This window comes from Podospora bellae-mahoneyi (assembly GCF_035222275.1).
Source record: "Podospora bellae-mahoneyi strain CBS 112042 chromosome 1 map unlocalized CBS112042p_1, whole genome shotgun sequence".
NCBI lineage: Eukaryota > Fungi > Ascomycota > Sordariomycetes > Sordariales > Podosporaceae > Podospora > Podospora bellae-mahoneyi.
The window spans coordinates 5,862,466-5,885,397 of NW_026946359.1; the positions used below are offsets into that span (position 1 = coordinate 5,862,466).

Genomic DNA, 22,932 nt, shown 5'->3' on the forward strand with positions numbered 1-22,932 from the left:
GACTCAGCCTCGACACGACCGAGGGTTCTGTAGGTACAGAAAACGTTGAATGTACCTAGGGTAGCTAGGGATGAGTGTAGAAAGATCCTGTCGTAGATCTCCGTCAGAAAATGTTTGGCTGGCTTGATGTTGGGAGCCGAGAGTAGGCGGTGAGGAAGGATAGGCAAGCAACCTAATAGTGAGGCGGATGAGATTTCTGAAGAATGGCACGTGGAGTTTTGTCTCATGGGGAGCATACTGTGATCGGTATGGAGGATGTTGGATCTCGCTTCTCCCTGCTTCGTGGAAGCGAAGGCGCAGTTTGATGGCTGGCTGAGAGACTGACTGAACCAGCAAAGAGGCCCTCAGACTGGAACGATTCTGCAATTGGACGTTTCCCGGGGAAGTATATGAGCTTGGCATCTGTTATAAATAACATAACACAGCAGTAGAGTGGACATGTACATGTATGACCCCAGATAAGCGTGTTTCTGCCAAGAGACGGCAGGCGGGAGCCATGGGAATCTTACTCGCATGTTTCCTTGGCGACACTGTCTCTCCGATGATAGATGTCATTGTTGCCATGGATTTTGGCGATGTCGAAACTCGCTGTCTCGGGCTTGCCGAACGGTGTTGAAAGATACAGTTCAGATGGCCGATGCTTAGCTTTACCTGCGGGTCCGGCATTGTTTGTGCCAAGCGTTACCAGCTAACGCCCACCAAGACGGGATGACGTCAAGCCTATACGAAAAAGAATTTGGCGCGTCGGCGCCAGCTCCGAGGATCATGACGGCTCGTAATTTGCTTTGTGTTCGAAGGTAGCGAAAAACTTCCTACGTATACGCTTGACTCTACGATAATCTATCCTGCACTATGCTTCCAACACGATCTATAATTCGGCCGTTCAAATGAATAGGCGGTGTCTTCTCACGTTCGCTGGTTCGCTCTTCAGGGATGGTCACGCCACGAGAATGATATTTCTCCACTCGATACAGCTTCGAGGCTCGGTAAAGTCTCGCTCGCTCTTCGGCATAACTTCAAGTTCTATCGATGGGCCAAATCCTGCTCTTTTCAACATGGCGATGAGGATGTGGGGAGGTCGAAGATCTTTGCCTGATGCCATGTTGCAGAGATATACGCTTCATATCATGAATCGCTATCAGTGCCCATAGCGGCAACAGCTAAGACTTTCGCTGTAGGACAACCGTTGTTCCATCCGTATCTCAAACACTCGGATGTGCCAATCGGAGAATACCATTCGCGACGTTTCACAGCGCCGGCAAACATGTTTGGGGCCCTGAAGGGCTGACTCATGCTGTACGCTCGCACTTAAGTGCGAAGTGAACAGTTGCCAGCCACATCGATCGGCAGGTGCTGTTCCCATCTCAGGGTATCTCTTGAGCAGATTACCCCTCACCTTACGAGTCTCATCTTGACCATTATCCAAAATCACTCAGGTTCCTGACACCAATCACGAAGGAGCGAATGGTGTTGCTGGTCCAACTTAGTGTCCTGGAGTGCAGTCCCACAGGCCCTCGTATCGCGCAGATTAGTACTGAACCCCGATCTTAGGTTGCCGTTTCCCCGGTCATCTTCTACAAAAGACAATCAAGCAATTGCCAAGGCCCGTCAACTCATCTCTTGGGCCTGGAGATGCAAGGACATCATGCTCAAGGGGGACAATGCAATATCGACAAGGCTGTGGCGTCCCGCGCCCTGGGCCAGGATCCGGGGACGGGGACCAGAGATATCGCGACATTGTTATCGTTGTCTCTGGTTTATGGTGGGTACCCTACCCAACTGTTGCAATGCCGAGATTCAGGAAGGCACGGGTGAGGCCAAGACGAAACAAGACTTGGTGATATCTACCAGCTTCGGTGGCTACAATACCGTGTGACCGCCTTATGGTGAGCGTCAGCAACTGCAACGCTGTCCCCTAATAACGGCGAACAGAAGAACCCCTGGCGGTGAGAATAGTCTGTCTTAGTCTGACCAACGAAAACGGAAGATGCCGTGCTACCCTACTATATTGCCTCCTTCCGAGACAGGTATCCCACAAGGCTAAGGATGCGGCCGAGGAATGTGACGATGCTGGACGGGCCAATGACAGGTAACGACCCCAGTTTAAGGTAGCCAGCGCTCTCGAAATAGTAGGCTGCCTAGGTCCTACTTTGCTGAAGCTGAGCTCTTCGCCATGATCCTTCAAGGCGATGCTCGAGCTATGAGTTTGCCGATACATCTGGGCACTTTCATACGGGGACGGACTCTAACAAAGGGGACAGCAGGATCTGTATCTAGAGGACTTCCCAGTGGGCCCATAAGCATATCCAAGGTGTGTCTCGAAAAGGGGCATCACCGATCTGATGAGTGACTGATGATTGGGCTGTTTACTTGAGAAATACTTTTTTTGATGGCTTGGTCAGCCAGGCTCAACTCTGTTATTTGGTAACAACATTGTTCCAATCGGGATTCGGCGAGAGTTGGGCTGTCAACACCGATCCGACTGCTTCTCGCGCGATTAACAGGGCCCTGGTGCTTGCAAAAGAAGCAGGACGTCTGGTGGACGGGTTTCGGGTCTTCTAGGCGTCTTCCATAGCTTTCAGATGCATCGTGACAAGTCGGGATGAAACAGCCAAGCGGTTGATTGGATCGAGTCAAGAACAAGCCCCCCTCGTCCGCCATGTGGGAAAACGCACACAATATCTTCCCTTAAGGGCTCGGAGGTCGGCCTTTGGCACACACGAGCTCCGGGAGGACGACATGGAAAAGCCCCACCCGTACCAAGCCAGCGAAACAGAGAAACCCCCACTAGGGCAAGCCACTCACAATTCGAATTCGAGAAGCACAGCAGCACATCACCAACCCAACATCACCAACAATCGTCATGAACACCACAAGAGGCATGTCAGACGCACAAAGGGCAATTGAGCTGCAAATCTGCTCAGACACAGCGACAAGTACCGCCGGCGACACATTTCGACAAGAGTATTTGGATTCTTTCTCTCAAATGATATATCGACACTACTTCCCAGTTCGGTCGGCTCTCGGTTGCGGGAACACCCTGATCGGAAACATCCCGTATTGTCTCCGACCTTGATCATCCTGGTCTTTTCTGATCGCGAGCAAGCACCTCAGACTTCTCCACGTTGGGATCTCGCTTGTCGCCCTGCTTTTCCACTTTCAATTTCTGGTCTTGGTTAATGGTTTCCCTTTTTTTTTTTTTTTTTGCGTCGATTTGAGCACATCATGACGAATCGAGCCTCACACGGCAGCGGATCAAACCCCCCTGGCCGCAACGGAGTAATCATGTTAAACTGCAGCAGAGAGAAGATCGACGCAGGAGCCAGAGGCGTAGTGCGGCCGCAGAGGTTCTTTTTGAAGGCCAACAAAGTTGTTGCTGCATGTCATGAAGAATCTTTTGGCTGGCCCTAACGAGGTGTCCACAGTCTTTTCTACTTGGGAAAAGCATCATGAAGTTTGCGCGCTCTCGGGGATAACTAAGAGACCGACTGTTGAGGCCGTTTGAACACCGTCCAATACCACATTAAATCCCCCCCCACACACCCACCACCACCAATACGCAAAATCGAACGCCGCAAAGTGATTCATTCATACAGACAAGGTACTGTACGAACGGTATGATTCCATCCAGAAGAGGTGTTGGACCCGGCGTGTGGGCTTTGCCGGGTACACACACTCAATGGGTACGTGAGACCTGCAGACATCGCCTCGCGACAAGAAGTACTTGTGCTCCCAACCCCAGTCCCCGGTCTCGAGTCCCCATGTTCCTAATGCCCCTGTCGGTCCCCTTGAACCCTGTCAGCATACCTGATGTACCCGTCATCCATGTCATCCATGTCAGTTCACCTCACAGCTAAGAGAGGGCCGCGCAGCCCTTCATCTTCATGTACATTAATAATCCCCTGCTCTCTCCTGCTTCCCTCTGCTGGACTGCTTATGCACCCACTCCCCCCTCGTTCTCGAACACTGGTCTTGGCCTATCTGTGCAAACCACCCCGACCTCACATATGATTTCTTCATCCCACACCCCCCTCCAGAACTAGCTCACCATTATAAGACCTCATCTTGCCACCATCATCTTAACACCTTCTCGGTTCTAGAAGACACGAACTTTGACTTGACAGCTTGACAGCTTGACAACCAAGTTTACGGACGACATCAAGCTATTGCCACACAATACCTACACACTCAGCATACAATGGACGGCTTACCAACACCACCCAACGAGGACTTTCTCGGTCACAAGAGACACCACACCATCTCCAAGTCAGTCAAGGCCGTTCACAGGACATCAAAACGCACCAGCTATCACGGCCACCCGCCTTCGCCTGTCCATGACACCCACTCATCACACAGCGGAGATGCCAGACATAAGAGAGTGTGGAAGGCCTGCGAGAGGTGCAGAATGAAGAAGACCAAGGTTGGTTTCAACTACCTACCAACCTGATCTCTCTTCAGCTATCTGACTAACCACTTTTCAGTGCGACGGAGAGTTCCCCTGCAAGAGGTGTAAGGACGACGGCCTTGTCTGCACAGCTGGAGTTCGCAAGAAGACCGAGTACAAGCAACTACCGCGCGGATACGCAGAGGTGCTCGAGAACACGCAGTTTGCCCTTATTGCCACGGTACACAAGCTTTATGCTATGGTGCGAAACCACCAGACATGGGATCTCGGCGAGCCAGATCTCAACGACAGAGGCCAGCCGGTGATTCACAACATTGCGTCCAAACTGGGGTGTATACGACCCAGCGGGGACATGGACCTGCCTCCTCATGCTGTTTTCCCCGAAGACGAAGCCGGCCTCACCGAACTTGCCAGACAACTAGAGGAGCAACAGAGGAGAGAAGCCATCGCCGCCCCATTATCCAGCAACGGCACCACCACTTCCATCCCCCACAGCCACCACAGTAGACAAAACACGATCGACTCGCGAACCGACGACCGGGCCAGCTCGTCCTCCCCCGAACTTGACCACTCGGACTTTGAGACCAGCATGGACAACTACCGAAAAGCGACCTTTGGCACCACCACGGGAGCAACCTCAGCGATCACCATGTCACCCGCCAGCCTGTCCTATCGCGACTTTGACATGTCCGGCTGCCCTACGCCTTCGGTGGACGGCAGGTTCCCACCGCACACGACGCAGTCACCTACCTCGGCGGTGAGCATTCCCACCAGTCTGAACTGGCTCAACGCGGCAAGGACTTCTTCTACGGCTGTGATGGACGCGCTGGAGTTTACCTCACAGCCTGCGGCGCACTACGGGGGGTATACGTTGGACATGGACATGCTTAATCAGAATCTGCTAGAGTCCGCGTTTGGAGTTGGAAGTGGGGTGGGGATGAAGGGGTTGGCTTGTGCGGCGAATCCGGATGTCACGCTTTTGGGGGGAATGGGGGACACGATGATGTACGGGGGGGTGTATGGGGGGGATGATGGGTTGAGGATGTGAGTGAGATTGTGGGGAGTGGTGACGGGACTTTTTTTGGGAGGGGGGAATTTCGGATGTCATGGGGGTCAGTCAGTCAGGACAAAGGTACAGACGCAAGAGAAGAGAATGCAGATTATCGGTTTTCGGTACACGGGTTGAAAGGGCTTTCCATCCATCTAAACTTTTTTTGTGAGGGAAGCGGTGGTGCGGCGGGACCGGGGACGGAGACGGGGAGAACCGTTTAGTTTTGTGTGGATGCATGTATGTGTGTGTATGTGTGTGCCTGTCAGGGGGGTGTAGGATGTGTGAGGCTGCGGCGAGGGGGGGTGTTGAGCGGCTGGTTTTTGGGTTTGGCTTACCGTTTCTTTTTTTTTTTTCCTTCTCTACACGGGAGGGACATATGCAACTGTTCGGGTTGCCTTGTTTAGAACGTTCGTTTCTGTTGATTACATATTTATCCTTTTTCTTATTATATTGGGATTGGATGGGATAGGTAGGATGGAGTTCACTTGGCGCCTTGTGGGGTTAGGTAGGGGAGGAGGTATGGTTTGGGTACAAAGGGTTTTAGACAACACAACAATACTCTTTTTCTTTAATTTGTTTTTTCTCTCATTAGGGCCGCTGGTCTTTCTGTTCGGGGTGTGTGTACTTTTACTGATGGATGGTGGGACAAGTTGAGGGTTCATTTTTATTACGTTGCAGTGGCTTTTTCGGTCGGAGAGGACAGGGCTGAGTGTTGGGAGTGGTACTGAGGGGGTTGTGATAGTGAATTGAACGATGAATGATGATTACCACGCTTATCCCACTGTATCTTATGAAGTCAATATCATCACCGAAGTGTTTTCAAGATGAACGTGTGGAGGTATCTACTCGGGTACGGACGAACTGGGGGGGGTGGTAAGGCATTTGATTTGCTCCCCCATCTCATCCCATCCCGTCTTGTGGAATCCTTCTAGAAGAAAAACTTCCCCGGTTCCTGACCTACGATTCATTCCCAGCCACGTTGTACGCTTGGTCGGTTAATCATCCACGTTTCTCTTTTCCACCCGCTCCGGTTCAGCCCACTAGGCTTCATCCTACCCAAAATTGCTTTGTTGATTAGCGGCTGGGGGGAATGGAATGCCCACGCTAGAAGACCGGCGACCCCTTCTAGAAGGAGGTTAAAAAGCCACTTGAATAAGGCCGAAGCCACTCAGCGGCGGATGTTTCCAGACGAAGGAGGATTGCAGTGTATAAGGCTCAGGTGAAGCCAAGGTATTAATCATCAGGTTGGGGTGATCGTCGGAATGTCTCACTCCGCCTCTTGTTTTCTGTTGTGAACGCAGGCGTTGACTGTTGTGCACCGTCGTCTGCCTTGCTTGTACGCTTTGGTGGGCTGGTAAAGGAACAGAAGGACTCGGTTAATTTAGATTACACGCATCACAGGGGCATGACAGGATTCCGGGTAGGCACTGGACTATTGTTTCTTTTGGTAACCTAGGTAGGTACGTACCGTGAAGACGAAAGAGACGGGTTGAGATGAAAATGCAGAAAACACCCCGGTGGACATTACATAATTTTGATGATGCCGAAGGGCTTTTTTTGTCTGGGATGTTTTTTCAGGTTTATTTTTTTTATATTTTTATTTTTTTTTTTTGCCTTGGCCAGATCCTTCGTCACATCCCTTTCGAATGGCATGCGTACGGCAACGGCGCGATTGTAGATCCCCGAGCGCCCTTTCCATCACGCTGAAGAAAGGTACGCAGATGCTTCGGTGGTATCCCGCGTCCATGAGGGAAGTGATCGTCTTTTTTCTATGTGCCTACATATCTAATCACTGGCGATGTAGGCTTTGCATCTGCCCGTCATGTTCCATGTCTCCCGCGCAGTCACATTGTTCTATCCTGATCTAGATCCCCCTCCCCCGCGGGCATGTCATGGCATACCACACACTGTTGACTGACGCATCAACTTTGGGAAAAGATCGACGCTGTCAGATAAGGCACGTAGATGTTTATTGTTCGCCCCTGATGCAGATTGAGTTGTAATGGTTGACGGGAGGAGCTAGTGTCGATATCTCCTCAGGGCTTCTTCGGGAGAGAACCAAGATAGGTTGCCAAATTTGACAAGGGTGGAGGTGGTGCTGGTGGTGCGTGTAGATTAGGCACGTTGAAGCACGTTCCTTCTGACGGCCTGCAGGACCTGCATGTGTTGTTTATCTATCTATCTAGGGAGTTGGTTTTACCAAAATAGGGGACTCCGACTGGATCTGATAAATGTTGGCGGGCTGGCTTTTGATAGGAACGGGCTACTGGAGGTTGGAAGGTGAGTGAGATTCTACATCCTACATTCGGTAGACCTACGGCAGAGGAGGGAGATATCTTACGAGAGAAAGAGCTGGTAGTCCTTCTGTTCGGGTATTGAGAGGATGGGTACAAGGGCGAAGAAGGAATATGTGGTGGTAGCTGGTGTTTGGTAGGAGCGGTCCCACTATCGATGAAACAACGCAAGGGTTGGTGATCAATGGTCAGATTGACGAGATAGTTTGGGAGCTTTGCTCTGTAGATCAAGGGTCCATTGGTGGAGGCCTTCGCGAGCCTGCGAGCCGATGCTACAACGGCCTCGTGGCTTGGGGATCTGTGTATACTGTAATCACCACAAAATCTCATCGCTAGAGCGGTAGAGGGATGAAACGAGTGAGCGAGCTGTCCAATCAGCTTGGTGACGATTTTAACCCAGCCACCCGGCCGGCCGGCAAGCAACCTAGAAGGGCAGGATTTTGAGAGCTCCCGTGATCTTGCTCATATCCAGGGTCTTCAATGAAGTAATAGTTGAGCTTCCGTATCCGTGGAAGGCTTCAGAGCCTGGCTGGTGCTTACTGTCTTGCCATGAGTGCGAGAAGCAGAGACTCAGACAGTGTTACTGTTGCGTTCCAGGCAGACGTCCCAAGCATCCAACCTGCCACGCAAGGCCAGAGTACTTTTGCCCACCCGTGTCCGTTGTTGTATAGGTATCCTGTATGTTTGCTCTCGAGTCAAGCGGCGGGACGTGCGTATGCGCCATGATCTACACTGTACGTCTGCGGCCGCTGTTTGTAGAAAGTGCTGTGCCTGGTAAAACCGAACTGGGATGTGCGTTGTGTATCCTGTGCAGCTCCATCTACACGGATTTGGAACTTTTAGGCTGACGTGCGACTTCAAAGCGTGTCTTGCTTTCTAGGTAGTATCTATCGTTCAGGTAAAGGGGGGCATGTGTCACTTTGCTACCCGCTGTCAGCAATGCAGAAGCCAAGAAGTTGGTATGCACTCGCAATTAATTTGATGGGGGTGTCATCTACGACCTGATAGGATAGGCGGTGACCTTTTTGTCTCAGCTTAGTAGGTATGTTCGGTTCGTCTCTGTCGGGTGCTATTCTCCCGTTGGCAGGGTTCAAGACATTTTGTCTTCATACAGACCACCCAAGTCAACCTAGGGGTGTGCCTTTACCACCTGAGGGAGTGTATCGTAGGCACGTGTGGTGACAATCACAACATCACAGTATCAGTATTGGCCTTACTGTTCCTTCTTTGTACAGAATGTAGGGACAGCATTGTAGCATGTGGTACGTACACCGCCTCGTCTTTGATCGATCAATCCTTCTCCAGCGGTTGGATTTGCGGCGCAGAACGGGCACCGTCGATTTCTGCCGAGAGTAGTCCCGAAGTGGGAGGATGACTGGACCAGATTCAACTCTGCGGTTGCTGGTGCTGCGAAAAAATGGATGGGAATTTCACAGAAGGATTAGAGGCAAATGTTCAGAATTCCCGTCCTCGTTTGCCGCGCCCCCTCTCCGCCATGAGGAGAAGTCCCGAGCCAAAGGGTTCAGATGTCTCAGCATGGCGTAGCTGATGCTCGTATGTGTCTGAAAAATGCATACATCCGCACACCATCTACAGAATAAGCATAATATATGGTTGGTCTATTCTTACAAGAATGCTTCTTCAGCCTTCGGCTCACCCGACCGTTGAGACCCGGGAGGATGGGGAGAAAGCTGTCCGCCCCGTATCAGCGGCAATGACAGAAGTCGACTTGTAGAATCAAATGGACTCCAGAGATCCGTGTATATGCACGCCTACCTTCTTGGTCTTGGCCCCATCTTCATAGAATGTCCTTCTTCATTTGGAGGAATGTTTCGGCCACTCGTATAACCTTTCCCACTCACGTCAAGGCTCGGCGTCAAGGATGATATGGTTGATATCGCTGCTGTGGTTGAAAAACCTAGCCTCATAATCAGCTGCGGGGTTGAAAGTTGGGGAAGTTAGTAGATGAGGCGTCGTCATTTTTTTGGAGCAAAGCCACAATCTGCAATTTCCAGCAGACTGGGCAACGATTTGGCGAGCCCGACAAGGGGCCACGCTGGGGGTCAACGTGGTTTGTTTCCAGGATGCGAAAACCGACGTGAGGTTCTTTTCTACCCCAAGAAGGAAAGATTGACAGTCAGACCAAAGCGTTTGTTCGAGAAGATTTCCCATCTTTGCAAACATCATAGAGATAGATGGGCCTTGGGGTTCAAGGCCGGACCAACAGCAGGTCTTGTCACCGCTGTCGTGGTACCCTAGAGCGCAAGTTCCTTAATCGCCGGTTTTATTTCCACCCAGTGATCGATCGCTATTGGACGCAGTTCGCGGGACCACAGAACTCGGACTCCTTTCGTCGTCGGTGTCTCAATCCGGTAGGCACTCACCTCCACCATCTATTACGAAACTGTGCTCCATACCAAGCTCGCCCAGGGTCGCTCGCTAGGCTGAGATGTCACGATGTCCGCACCTGGAGGCCGAACGGAAAACGGAGTGGTTGATCAACCCGGAGCTCCGATGCCGAGAACTCGACGGACTTGAAGAAACAACGGGGACGGCCCCACAGCGGGCGCCGATTCGATCCTAGTTTCGATCCCAGCAAAAGAAAAGTGAAGCTAGCAAGCATGCTTAGCGGTCCCGTTTTAGCGGCGGGTATCAACGTCTTGTTCGAGAATGGTTGTCTTGGCTCGATACCAACCTTCATCCTACATCGCCAGCGGCGAACCGGAAGGGGATCCCGTGTGCTGAAGTGAGTGCGCGCAAAAACGGTTAGTTTCCTCAATCATGACATCTTCAAGATGACATGTTTTCGGCAAGGCTGCCGAATAGGTTTATGTCCCACGCCAGTCGCTCCCACATAAGCCCGCTGCCTATCTCTGCCGAGTGCTGGTTGCGTTTCAGGGTGAGGTGTGTAACGTGCTTCAAAAGGCGTCGGCCTCGCTCATGGTTCACAAGGCTCGACCGCCGATAAGCATGTTGGATCAGCGGGGGCTCAACAGCGCCAACAAGGAGGGTGACGGAAAACCAGCGAAGTTGTAAAAAGATCTTGGCATCATCAGGTGGGGGACCACAGCAGAAGTGCCCGACCCTTGAGCTCGGTGTGTTTGGGAGCCTTTGCTGCAGTAATGCGGCGGCATGAGAAGTTTGTGTAGACAGATGGAAGATATTGCCAAGATATCAGTTGATAGCTAGCAGAGCAACCCAAGCCAACATGACAAGCCGTGGTAATCCAGCTCACGGTCGACACTGATGTGACAATATTTGGGCCTCATGTTGCCAACGACCGAAGAAGGATTTCAGCGAAGGACGAGATAATAGAGGCTTATACCTAGTCAGTGCTGCAGCGAACGGTGGTAAGCTGATGCCGCGAAAATAAACTCACTGTTGGCGCAATGATCGCCCACGGGTCCAGATCTCGCTTACCGGGAGAATGAGTTGGTGGAAGATCCATATCCATAGGGCTCAAGACACACGTCAGTAAGCAATTACTGATGGGTGTGAGCTGCTCTTTTCAGCGATGGCCAAGGTCCCGTTCGTCCGCATTTGGAATGAAGGCAATAAGAGAGCACTCCTTGTCATGTTGAACAACAGTCAGCCTCACGGAGTTTTGAGCGGCCCAACAACCGCCCCCGCTTCAACGTACCTATCGTCAAACCCCGTAGGACCCTTTGCCTTCGGTGCGCTTGATTTAATGTAGAAGAGGTCTTGGAAGAAACTCGGCAGTTCATACTGTCTATTCCAATAGGTGGGTAGATAATACTCGGCGTAAAGCAACCCACTCCAACCTCCTCACGACGAACACAAAGCCGCCCGTCAAGACCATCCACTAATCTAGCTTCAGTCAGCGTCGCTGCCCTCGGGCGAATTCACCACCTTCCATCACGGCAGTCATTCCTCGACGACCTCGTGGCAAGTCATTTCCTCACTGTGCTGGCGGCGACGGAACATATACTCCGCGATTGTGACCCTGCCAACATCAATAGCTTTGCAGATCTTGTCCTCTCTTGTCCCGTCCCTGAATCCATATCTCTCAGTGAACCTCCCGACTCAAATGCGTGGGTGCCTTCACTATCGTAGGATGTGCGAGCAGATATGTTGGTGGTTGTTGGGCCATGGCACGTTGTTATCTAATGCTGATGCAAGCAGATGTGGTTGTAAGTGGGCCGTCTGGTTTGCGTTGTTGTTGAGCCATGGCTGTCACTATTCGCCTCATCACTATTCTCGGTGCATCCGCTCTCGTCCCTCACAAGGAGCCGAGCCTAAAGTGAAGTGTAAGAAGGAGAGCCCGCTCGAGATTGCTGTGCCCTCTTGTGATTCGCGACTTGGGCGGTGAAGCTGCAACCGAAGGAAGGGCTGTCGAATGGTGCCGATGGCAGTATTGAGTGTTCTGACAAGACGGAGCTCTCGATTTGTCCCGTCTACCCGCCTGCCGGATGGCTGGTCGCCGTCCGGGCGAGGATGTCGGGGGTGTCGTGACGTCGGGGGAGGGACGTGACTTGCGTTGCGTGCTCGGGCCTGCTAAAGGATCTGGTTGCTTCCAGAAATCCCATAGGAGCTGGGGGTGGGATGAAAAGGTACCTTCGCAACCCGGCCCGTCATCCAGCGAATCATCAACACACCCCTTCTCGAGCTCCCAGGCACGGTGTCGGTGCCATCGAGGTTCTTAGCTTACATCCCACGCTCTTGATCTGCTATCCGCTCCCGTCGAGATGTGGCTTCTCACCAGCGCAGGACAGCGGGAGCATCGAAATGTATGGGTACGGCCCGTTCGTTGGATCACAGTGTGGGCTCTTCTCAGCTGTAGAGGAGCCGCGTCTGTCAGCCAATGCCCGTCAGTGCAAGTCGCAATCCCGAAGAAGATCGCACCACGAAAGCTTTCTGGGAATGCGCTAGCCACTTACCCAGTGTTTCTCTGATTATCTCGCTATTGGTCATACTTGACCTGCCGCCTCGGTGTAATTGTTCCCTATCAGTCGGGCAATGAGGGTAAGCTGCTTTATCGTAGCTCTTGTCCATGCAGAAACAAAGGTACCATCCTTACTGCCCATATTGCACGTTTGATGAAATGTAAACCCGCCGATCAATCCCTGAACAGGTCGTTCGAAGGAGTCTAGAAAGGTTCCTTTTCGAGTGCCGAATCTCGTGTCAAACACAAAAGGACCGGCAATATCGTCCTTCAGGCTTCTGCCAAGCCATTTTGGCGAGCAGTGCGGGCACCGGGCTGGGTGGCTGGCCACGGTGGGTGGTGGCGTGTGGTGGCATGACGAAGGCTGGGCTCCTTTCCGGACGGAGCATCCTCTTCTGGACATTGCTCCTGGATGGGCGCAGAGCTGACAGGTCGAGCGGTTCGGACAACTGCCGACGGGAGGGCTAGCTCGCCAACTAACAACAAGCTTAAGTCAACTCTCGTTCCAACGGTAGTGCTGCGTACCTGTCGATGGTATGGACGGGCATGGCTTCGAGGGATCTGTGAATATGGATATCTTGGACATGGCGCTTTTCCCAAAGCGAATCACGCGAATCAATTTTCGACGCAGTTGACACCCCCAGCCATGTGCTTAGGTGGCGCTTTCCTTATCAATGAACTACCAGTCCGGAGCCGGAGCGTTTTCGCAAGATCACCAAACCCGTGTCTCGTTATCCCGTTCTATCTCCGCCATTACCATCTCCTACAGACCGCGAGAAAACACCAGCAGTGAAACACCTTTGACGGCGACGACGGGAAGCTTCTAAATTAAATGTCGCACATAACTTTCTTTTCACACACACTCGCCGCCCACATCACCAATGTCACGGTAAGCTGCAGCTAGCTCTCTTTAGCAACAGCAACAACAACAACAACAACAACAACAACCAAATATTGAAGCCCGAGAGTCTGGGTTGGTGTATCTGTGATACCCACCATGATCTGATCTCCGGATGGTATTCCGTTGCTTCGCTGACCACCATCGCCACCAATCACCCTTCCGATACCACCCTCTCCAGGACCCTGAACTCTTCAGACCGCCGAATCGATCTACACTTCCCCTACTCTGCAGCAACGCCCAGTCTTTTCTTTCTTGCACAGGCCAGCTTGATTAGGGCTACTGTGCCTGTTGAGTCTCGTCTTTAAACGGCCATCCACCAGTAGTCAACGCAGTAAAAAACCACATAACCAAGGTTAAACATCCATCCCCAATCCTCTGCCCCGCCCGTAAACCGGCTGCGGTCGCCGACAACGGGCATTGGGGCGAACCGCAGAATCAGCACAGCATCCGTCCAAAGCCCACCATCCTCTTAACCAACATTGCAGCCCACACACCCCTATCCGAAGAGGTTCCGGCCAGCCGGCCTGGGGGAGGGGAGGCAGTGCTCTGCACCATGGCGGGTCCCTCCCTTCCATCCCATCCTATCTCTTCCCCCATCCATCTGATATCCGACTATCCCTGTTTCTGTCCCTACATGTCAAATCTGACGGGTGATAACAGACGGCAGCCTTACAGAAATGGTCACAGAAGTTTCTTTCTGTGAGTGTGTGTGTGGCCTTCTATATGCATGCCACCTTATCATCTCACCACTCTGTTTTTGTTGTGCTCCGGCTCCGATTGACGACTACGGAGAATAAAATCCTAGCGGGGAGAGGGGAAAGTTTGTACGACTACCTTTTGGGGACCAACGGGAGGGTTGTGTTCGGGTAGTGGGTTCTCAGTACCTGGATTGGGAATACAAACCCGGTGTTTGGGAGGGGGGATGGTATGATTGCGACGGTGGTGGGACATAGGTGGAGGTGTTCATCCCATGCTGGGGAATAAAGGTAGAGATTGTAGAGAATGGTGGGGATAGGATGATTGCGCTCCTGAGGGGAAACGTAACACGGTGCTGAGGTGTCGAGAGGATCTGAGTCGGCAGGGCTGGCAAGGAAAACCCGGGAAAAGCCTCAGAGTTGATTAAATGTAAAAACTGAACTTTGTAGAATCAGCGCGGTGTAACCGGAGGGGAACTGTGGGAATTGAGATTGTTAGTTGGGATGTAGGAATGTATTGAAGTGAAGGTGGGTTTGGTCTCCGGGGCCGGTTATTGCGGTGATGCAAATGGGACTGCATAGTTGCTGTTGATGTTGATGTTGTTTAGGCCCCTATTAGAGTCGATTCCAATGTGATTCAAGGTTGTTGAATGGAGCAGGCGGAAGAAGCTGTGCTTGTGTTTTCATGAAAATGCGTACGGCGTGTTGTGCGTATACGTCTGCTCTGTAATTAGCATGTCCTGCCGCTCGGAAGAGTACCTATTTGGCTTAAATCGTGCGATTGTAGTTGTATTCCTGGCAGGCTCGTACTTGTTATGATATATCTTGGGGTTGTAGTTCCTGACTCTGGGTTGCTCTCGGCGCCTTTTGTTGAACCTAGTCGTCGGCTGGTTCCGGGCAGGCTCTCATTGTTGTTGTCGTTCCTTGCTGGGCCCGTATTGTACCTGCTTATAGTTATAGTCGTAGTTCCCGCACACGTTGGTCAAAACAGTGTATGGGCAGATACCTCTCGGCGGCCTTGTTGTGGTTGTGGTTCTCGCAGATTCGACTTGCAGCTGTGGTCCTTGGCCAGCTCTAATTGCTCTTATGCGGGTCCTGACAGTCTCAAATTGTAGTTTTTTCGGCAAGGTCAAGTTGTAGTTGCTCTCGGCGGTCATAGTTGTAGTTGTAGTTGTAGCCTTACTGGTCACAGTTGATGTTGCTCCGAGCACAGAGCGCCCGATATTGTGAGATTCGACGTAGCCACAACCCCTTTTGGCAAAGTGAAGTCCAGAGCTACAGTGGTATAGTCTGGTCGGAACCCCTTTTCTGTACAAGATGCAGTTGTGATACCGTTTCCATCCCTTTCATCCCCTGTTCAGAGGTTGGCAGCAGCTGCCACGTAGGTATTATATCGATTGAGCTAACAGGTCGGTATGATCCATAGGTCAGGTCGGTAGCTTGAAAGTTTGGTCTGGAGATGTCGGTCGTCTTCTCGGGCTCTTGTTGGATTTAGAAGTACATATCAGTGCCAGCTCGAAGATATTTTCCACAGCAAGGCATACCTCCAAATCTTGTCTGTCTTTATGTCGACCTAATGTGGTTGGCGGCCAGGAGAGAATACGACGAGCCAGGGATGTTGGTAATGATAGATGAGCCAACGATGGCGGTGAGATAGGAGTGGTGACTTTTGCCGTCGAGTGCATTGTGGTTTTGTTGATGGCCGAATGACTGTTGACGTCGCCCTGGAAGCAGGCAGGGCCTCTTTCGATGCATGTACTGAATGCTGGTTGCTCAGTCATGTGTCTCGGTGCCGGGAACCGAATAAAGCTGTCCGGGACCCTCTATCAATTCGACATCATCTCTGCGGCTTTCCCGGAGATTGCTGAGATATTGGAAGCCCAAGCTCCCATCCAGTTCCGCGCCAGCAGGGGCGGATCCGGAAAGAAGACGGGAGCGCTGACTGTTCGCAATGATGCGGAGCCGGCGCCGAGCTGACTGGAGCTGAACTGGCCGAACCTGGGCTGTTAACCGGAGCTGAGCTCTCCGGAGCCGTGGGTATTGACGTAACAAGAGATTCCAAATCTAAGGGAATCTCACCAAACTCGCCTGGCAAGGACAAGCAGTTCGCCGGCTCCTCTTCCATGACCATCTTCTTCTTCGACATCTTCTTCACCACCAACTAGCCTCCCACATATACCCCTTCTCCCTAGAAGGACGTGACGCCATCTACCTCTAATAAAACTGCATCATCAAGAACTCAGCGGCAGAAACTCCGATCGCTCCCCTTTGAGAAAACCCGTCTATCTCTGGACACACAGGCTGCAGAACACCCCTTCCATGGCCTCACTGACACCACCGCCTGCATCTTAAACGACTCGAAATTAGCCTTGTAGGCAACACATGCCTATCAAGCATTGCATTAAAGGTAAGTCGATGTCAAACCCAAGCGCTCAGAATAGCAGCTGAATTTGCAGAAACCCCAGTTCCGTTAGTTCCAATACGATCTTTCCTCGCAACATCCATGCCCATGCCACAACGATCAATTACCAATAACCCAAGAAGGAGGATACAAAACAGCAGAGATGGAAGGACAAACATTCCCTGGTTATGGACTGTAGAACGAAGTCTCCAAACACCAGAAACAATAGACAACCGCAGTTCACTCCAAGTAAGTGTGGGACGGTAGGCCGTTCGTTATCCTATGACAACTGAGGACCCTTGATTCGCACAAGAAGGACTCAGGGGGCCATGCTTAATTGGATCTGTCCATTCAGACCAGGCTGTCCAGTACTGAGGTAGAGAGTTAGTTAAACTGTGGTCCTTTGGTGATGCGTGGTACGTGCTTGCCTGAAAATAAAACGAGCTCATTTGGCACTAAACGAGCTCGTTTAACTTTAATATGAGTTTGCTTAAACATTGAACTAAGGCGTGAAAGAGACTACTTTGTCTCAGGTCTCCATGAAGCAGATCACATGTATATTATCGCTGCCTTGAGCTTTTCCACCTCGCAACGTGACTGATGCTAGTGCAACAGACATAAGTTGTGAGCCAGATGTACTTGCATAACCTCCGCGAGGCAAAAGTTGTTCCATCAAAAGGGTACTAGTAAAGAATACAGCCCATGTGACGTTATTGGATTGCACATAGTGGTCTAAGTAAGACGAAAAGACATGGATCCTGCGCACGCTATCCCAACCACAGTCACCAGATAAACAGCAGACCAGATAAACAGCAGACCAGATAAATAGCAGACCAGATAAAAAGCAGACCAGATAAACAGTAGAGGCGAGACTACCCATCAGACAAAAGAAAGAGAAATGTGAGGATCTGCAGTCTTGAAGCCACCGGCTTGATATAAAGCCGCAGTACGATGAATGTTGGAAGAATAATAACCGCAGAGGCAGCCCAGGGATTCCATGTGCCAATATAATTCAACCTAGAGTGCCATCGAGGGGACCATGCCATAATAACTGACTGGTTCGAGGTGCCCACTCAGTTCAAGACATGCCCGGGCCAGATATCAGTAGATGCCTCAGCAGCAGTCTCGGGCCGCCGGCATAGTGACTCGCACCCCGGCGGTACCAGAGACCGAAAGTGAAGCTCAGAAGGAATGCAAAGAATTGCAAAGGCGCATGGTAGGCAGCATAAACGATAAGAAAGAGTACTCAACTCAGCCAAAAGATATGTCAGGAGACGAGGACTTTCGTCCTCAACCAGGAGCAGTAGTGCCGTCTGCGAGGTTGTACATATCAAGATTCTGGGGTACTTACCGGGAGACCCGCCACCATCTCGGACCCGCGGTCCTGCCGCTGCCGCCGTCGACCTCACCGGGACTTGCCCCCGGTTCATGGAGGTAGCCAGACAATTTGCAGCCTGGCATTGAAACATAACTCCTCATCGGGTCACCAAACAGCCTTCCTTCGATGCCCAAGAGGAGCCCCAAGTAACCGTAGATACCTTATTTCACAGTGATGATGTTCCCCGAAGTTTAGGCAGGGCCCAACGCCAAGTCTCGGGTAACACAGCGCCTGGTAAACCTTGTGTAGCTTATCCCTGCCGCCGCCAAACCCGCGTTTTTGCCGAAGTTACCTAGCGCGCACGGGTCAGCGTTGCTTCGGTTGCTGGTGGTGCATGCTTGGTTCAGCCTCGTGTCGCGCCAGTTGATCCATCGCCAACTCCCTTCAACTTTCAACAGACCTATGCGACGGTCTGATACTCGATCCATACCACTTCTCCCAAGTCTTTACGTGTGCCGGCACCTCTCAAAGAACCCGGTAAGCTGCTTTGATGGACAGTCTGGCTCTTCAATGCCCCGTTACAAAGCCCCTTCACTCCTGGAAGCACATGCTTTGTCTACATAGCCATATCTACATCATGGCGCCTGGCCTGGTCTGCCTGCTAACCTGATTGATATCTCCAGACTCTACACAAGACTGTACCCCGCTTCGGACGACGACGAGCCCCGAACCGATCTAATACCGAATAGCAACCAAGGAAACAACTTCAAGGTATGGACATCTGATTATGTCTTTGTTTTAGTTTCGTATCTCTCCCGTCAAGCCGACTGCCCGGATTCAGGGCCATCAACCGAGATACCCCAACCCCGTTCCCGAAGTCTAGCACCCACGATATATGCCCTACCCCCAAGCCCATCGTCCCCGATTACACCCGAGAAGGATACACTGCCCAAGACTCCCGCTGAGCCGGCCCCTATTCTGTCAACTTCATCCTGCCGGTTCGTGTGCCCAGTGGTATCAAAGCAGGACTCAACAGGTCTCAGCCCCACTCGCCAGCCAGTGGTTGTGAGACTATTCGGAGGAAAAAAACGTGAGCATAGGCATCATGGATGCTTGTTCAGTCTCTAGTATTTGACTTGCTGCCTGGGAGTCTAGTCAGTTGTTGAGCTCGGTAGTGTCAAAAGTTTGCCCCAAAGAGCCTTTGGCTTATTAAAGCCAGCCCGTGGTTGAGGAAACTTCATACAAGAGGAGGGAACAAATGGACGGCATTGATGGACAACCAGGCTCGCCAGCGGCTCGACGTCGTTTATGGCGGGGCCCGAAGCTTTGCTGTCTTGAAAGGGGAATGTTCCCAGAGACATCCACAAGGGCCGAGGACATTGGACGCCTCTTCATCTCTATACTTCTGGGGACTATAGTTTGTCAGACTTTGGTTGCTTGCCAGAAGCCAGTTAGTGGCTGGAGGAGTGCCTTGTCACCCAAGACTACTCACCTCCTGGTCTAGGGGTTCAGAGCGGTGGTCCAGGGGTTCAGAGCAGATGACTGGAGGAAACCTGACGGTCGACCCCTCGACGCGAACCCAAGCGCTTAATTTTCAAACGGCCGCCCTATGTCACTGCTCGCCCTGTGCCGTTGTCGACGACCACCCACGCGATGAAGATTGCCCAGCTTTCATCGACTGGAGCTCGTCGACCCTTCGCGTTAGAAGGACTCCTTGGCTTTCACACGCATCTTGTCTTGCTTGGCCGGCTACTCGTGGCTTCGCGATGGGATTGCCATGCAACAGGCTACATCGAAAGACAGGTTTCGTTCGTCAGCGACTCCCCATTCTCGAGTCGAGTCACCTGTGGTTAGCAACCGCCCTGCCATACGGTCCGTCCTCAACTCGCCCCCTTAGCCTCTGCCTTCGAACAGCTCACCGCTGGCCCTTCGAGTAGCCACGACATCGATAGACTCTGGGACACGACATCGGTAGACTGCGACAAGACAGGCGGGGAATACTGGGTTACCACAGGCTCCTCATACTTGTTGTTTCGTTGCCTCTCGCCAACTACAGCCATCTCCGAGCCAACCAAGAGAATAGGGGAGTTGAACTACACAGACCAGAAATATCGTTGGACGTGTTGCCCACACCAGACCGCCGAGCAATTTTTGCCAACCTCTCAGCCAGATGCTTGTCGTCGACCATGATCCTTCTCCAGTCTACCAGGAGTACAGACTGCCCCCCAGCAGAAACGACACTCCGCCTCGAGCCCCCGCTTTCACAGCACTACCATACCGGCAACTCCCAGAAGGCTTGTTCAAGGCGGGTAGCAAGGACCAGATTCCCAAACACTCAAAGCTCCTGCTGCACTACCTCCCCGGCAGCTCTCGATCCTGATCTAGTCCCAGACCATCACCAAGGCTACGCTGCGCGAACTGTCAGCTACATTTGCTTCGGCTCTTTCCCCCTTGCAACCCATGAGGCACTGGACACTAGAGACTCCAGACATGCCTTCGAGGACCAGTCTGCTGCTGTCTCATTGCGGTATCCGCCCCCGAATTCCCTGAAGTCCAACCCAGTCAAGGAGCTCATATTTCCGCCCACGTTCGACCGGAGCTCTTCGTTTTTCAATTACTTCTTGTCCTCCATGGTTACAAGCCAGTGATGCAAAGAAACCAGCAAAAAGCGGCAAAAAGTCTCAACCATGTCTGGGGTGTCGACAAGCTCCATGCTGCTTGTTTGAGATCCCACGCCTTCACACAAGCCAGCTCTCCACCTGAGCCTCTAGTGGCTTCACAGCAGGGCGAGAACACGCCTGATATGTTACATAAGTCACCCACATGATAGTGCTATCTCTCTGTGCTGCTCTCCCTGCTTGTAGTGCCGCTCCACTCCGCTAGCCCGAGCTCGCCGGAGACGCCTACGCAGCCACAGACATCCTGTGCTCCGTAGACAGCACGTTTCAAGATTGGAAAGAAGATGGGAGCAGGGTAACATAGTGTTCTTGGTGCTGGAGGCTTCTACCAGTGGGCATTGGCAGTATGCGGCGCTTCGCGCAGTTCCGCTGAGAGAGTCCAAGAACCCTTTTTACAGCCCCACCGACCACAAACAAGAGCTTGGCCGTGGTAGCCACATGCCTGGCTTGGCACAGGCGCCTCTTTTACAAGGCTGAGAACCCCTTTCCAGACGTATTACTGGTCATCAGATGGAAGAGTCCGCGATCACCACGACAAAAGGTCACCAAAAACTACTCTGGGAGGCAAATGAGATGCCTATCAGCCTACCTACCCGTGAGCGTCCACCTTGGCCCAGTCAACCTACCTCTAATCAAGAGCCCGTCAAGCAACCCACATCTGCCTGACCATCAATTTGAAGGATGCATGGTAGAGCAGAAACAAATACCACCCGACAGACCCGAAACGACTTCAAACAAGAGTAAAAAGCGGAGATTAGAGACAAAGCTATATCGGACGGAGAACAATGTAGGCACAGAACTAAGGAGACAACGCCCCACTGTCGGTCTTTAATTGTCTTTCGGTCCTACCGGTCTTTTCTTGCCTGTCGGGGCCGACTGCTTGACGGCGCCGAAAGGCCCAAGGTAGCCACCAGAGGCGCGCCCTATTTATTGAGGCTCCTTTCTCTGAGATCTCTTCCCGCTCTGTCTCTTCCTGGTACTGAACCACAGTCAAGACGTCAAGAGAACCCAAGCCGCCAAGGACATCCAAGCCGTCAATAACATCCAAGTCCAAGTACCGATATTCATGCTGCCAAGACCATTCAGGCCATCAAGAGCCCGGGGAGAGCCAGGGCCTAGCACTTGGCTTGCCCTCCATGTGCTTTTCCGTCGGTAGACGGTTGAGCCAAACAAAGTCCATGGAAAGTAAGTAGTCCTCCCCGTCATGCCATCATCTCCAGCACTCGCTAACCGTTCTTTCCCAGGCACTCTTCTGAGATGGACATCGTCCTATTCCTTTGGACTTGCTCTGCTACCTCATAGTTCTCACAAAGACGCCGCCCTTTTCACGATCCACCGAGCTATTCCTCAACCTACGGCGTGAACACATCACTGGTCCTCCATCCGACGAAAGAGATGACTCCGAACAAACCCAAAACGTCTCTTCAATCAAGATCCCTCCGATCGAACCCTCGACTGGCAAGCCAACCTCTGTTCAAAGGCCTCGAGCAGGCCCAAGGCGGCTTGAAGACAAACTCCCGGAGCCAGTTGCACCGCACTCTAGCTCGATCGATCCGTTCCACGGCAGGGCTTCAGTTCGCATCAGAAACTAGCCAGGATGGATGGGAGTATACTCGAGACGGTACAGAGCCGAGAAGGATTGACATGCCAAAACGCCCATGTTCTTGGATCATTGTTCTACACCCCGCGACAACCGGACACATTGGAGCGGGTTCGACCGGGACTTCTCTCTGCTTAGGGGCTTTCGGCGGTCCTCTGTTTGTTGTTTTGTCCACAGCCTCCGAGATTGCTTCAACCGGGAACTCTGGACTGGCGTGCTTTTGCCTGTTCAAAGTTGGCAACACTTCTTCTAGGACGGGAACTTGACCTAGACGACGTGGAATACTTCGAGATGGTTGTAGCTGCCCTTGACCAAAGTTGGTTTGCTGGGTGGCTCAGCTGTGTCTACTGCTTGGTTTCTTGTTGTTTCCAGATGATTATTGGAACACTTCTAGGGGTTGGATCGTGTGTCTGTTACTCTGCTTCCCGATTTCCCTGGGGAATTGGTTATGGAAGACTGGACGCCTACTTGGGGGTAGTTTACCGCCTGGAATTTTGGCAACAGTGCTAGATGACCTGTCTTTGGACCCCTGTGCTTGCACCTCCTGCTCTCATTGCCTCTGTTACTGGACTAGACACAAAAATAACTGGCCATAATCAACTACTAGGTGTGCTGACCGCCTCACAGGTACGCCACACCGCCCACGCCCTGCCCCGAGCTCCCTTCCTCCACCCAGGATTGTTTAT

General features: G+C 52.1%; 4 protein-coding genes across 4 annotated transcripts; 3 read left to right on the forward strand and 1 right to left on the reverse strand.

Moving 5' to 3' along the window:
- Positions 1-2,626: 2,626 nt before the first annotated feature.
- QC761_0019840 (uncharacterized protein) lies at positions 2,627-3,334 on the forward strand (the record flags this gene model as incomplete). The annotated part of the gene is made up of 2 exons (XM_062872062.1): positions 2,627-3,057; positions 3,310-3,334. Exons 1-2 carry the CDS (start codon positions 2,864-2,866, stop codon positions 3,332-3,334), a joined length of 219 nt encoding a protein of 72 aa, XP_062738262.1. The 5' UTR covers positions 2,627-2,863.
- Positions 3,335-4,198: 864 nt separating this feature from the next.
- On the forward strand, positions 4,199-5,453 carry FCR1 (Fluconazole resistance protein 1; the record flags this gene model as incomplete). The annotated part of the gene is made up of 2 exons (XM_062875036.1): positions 4,199-4,420; positions 4,482-5,453. 2 exons carry the CDS (start codon positions 4,199-4,201, stop codon positions 5,451-5,453), a joined length of 1,194 nt encoding a protein of 397 aa, XP_062738263.1.
- A 9,220-nt stretch (positions 5,454-14,673) lies between these two features.
- Positions 14,674-16,395, reverse strand: QC761_117553 (uncharacterized protein; the record flags this gene model as incomplete). Its single annotated transcript, XM_062875037.1, has 2 exons — positions 14,674-14,726; positions 16,329-16,395. The coding sequence occupies 2 exons, from the start codon at positions 16,393-16,395 to the stop codon at positions 14,674-14,676; spliced, it is 120 nt and encodes a 39-aa protein (XP_062738264.1).
- A 1,977-nt stretch (positions 16,396-18,372) lies between these two features.
- QC761_117555 (uncharacterized protein) lies at positions 18,373-18,717 on the forward strand (the record flags this gene model as incomplete). Its single annotated transcript, XM_062875038.1, has 2 exons — positions 18,373-18,505; positions 18,652-18,717. Exons 1-2 carry the CDS (start codon positions 18,431-18,433, stop codon positions 18,715-18,717), a joined length of 141 nt encoding a protein of 46 aa, XP_062738265.1. The 5' UTR covers positions 18,373-18,430.
- Between the last annotated feature and the right edge of the window lie 4,215 nt (positions 18,718-22,932).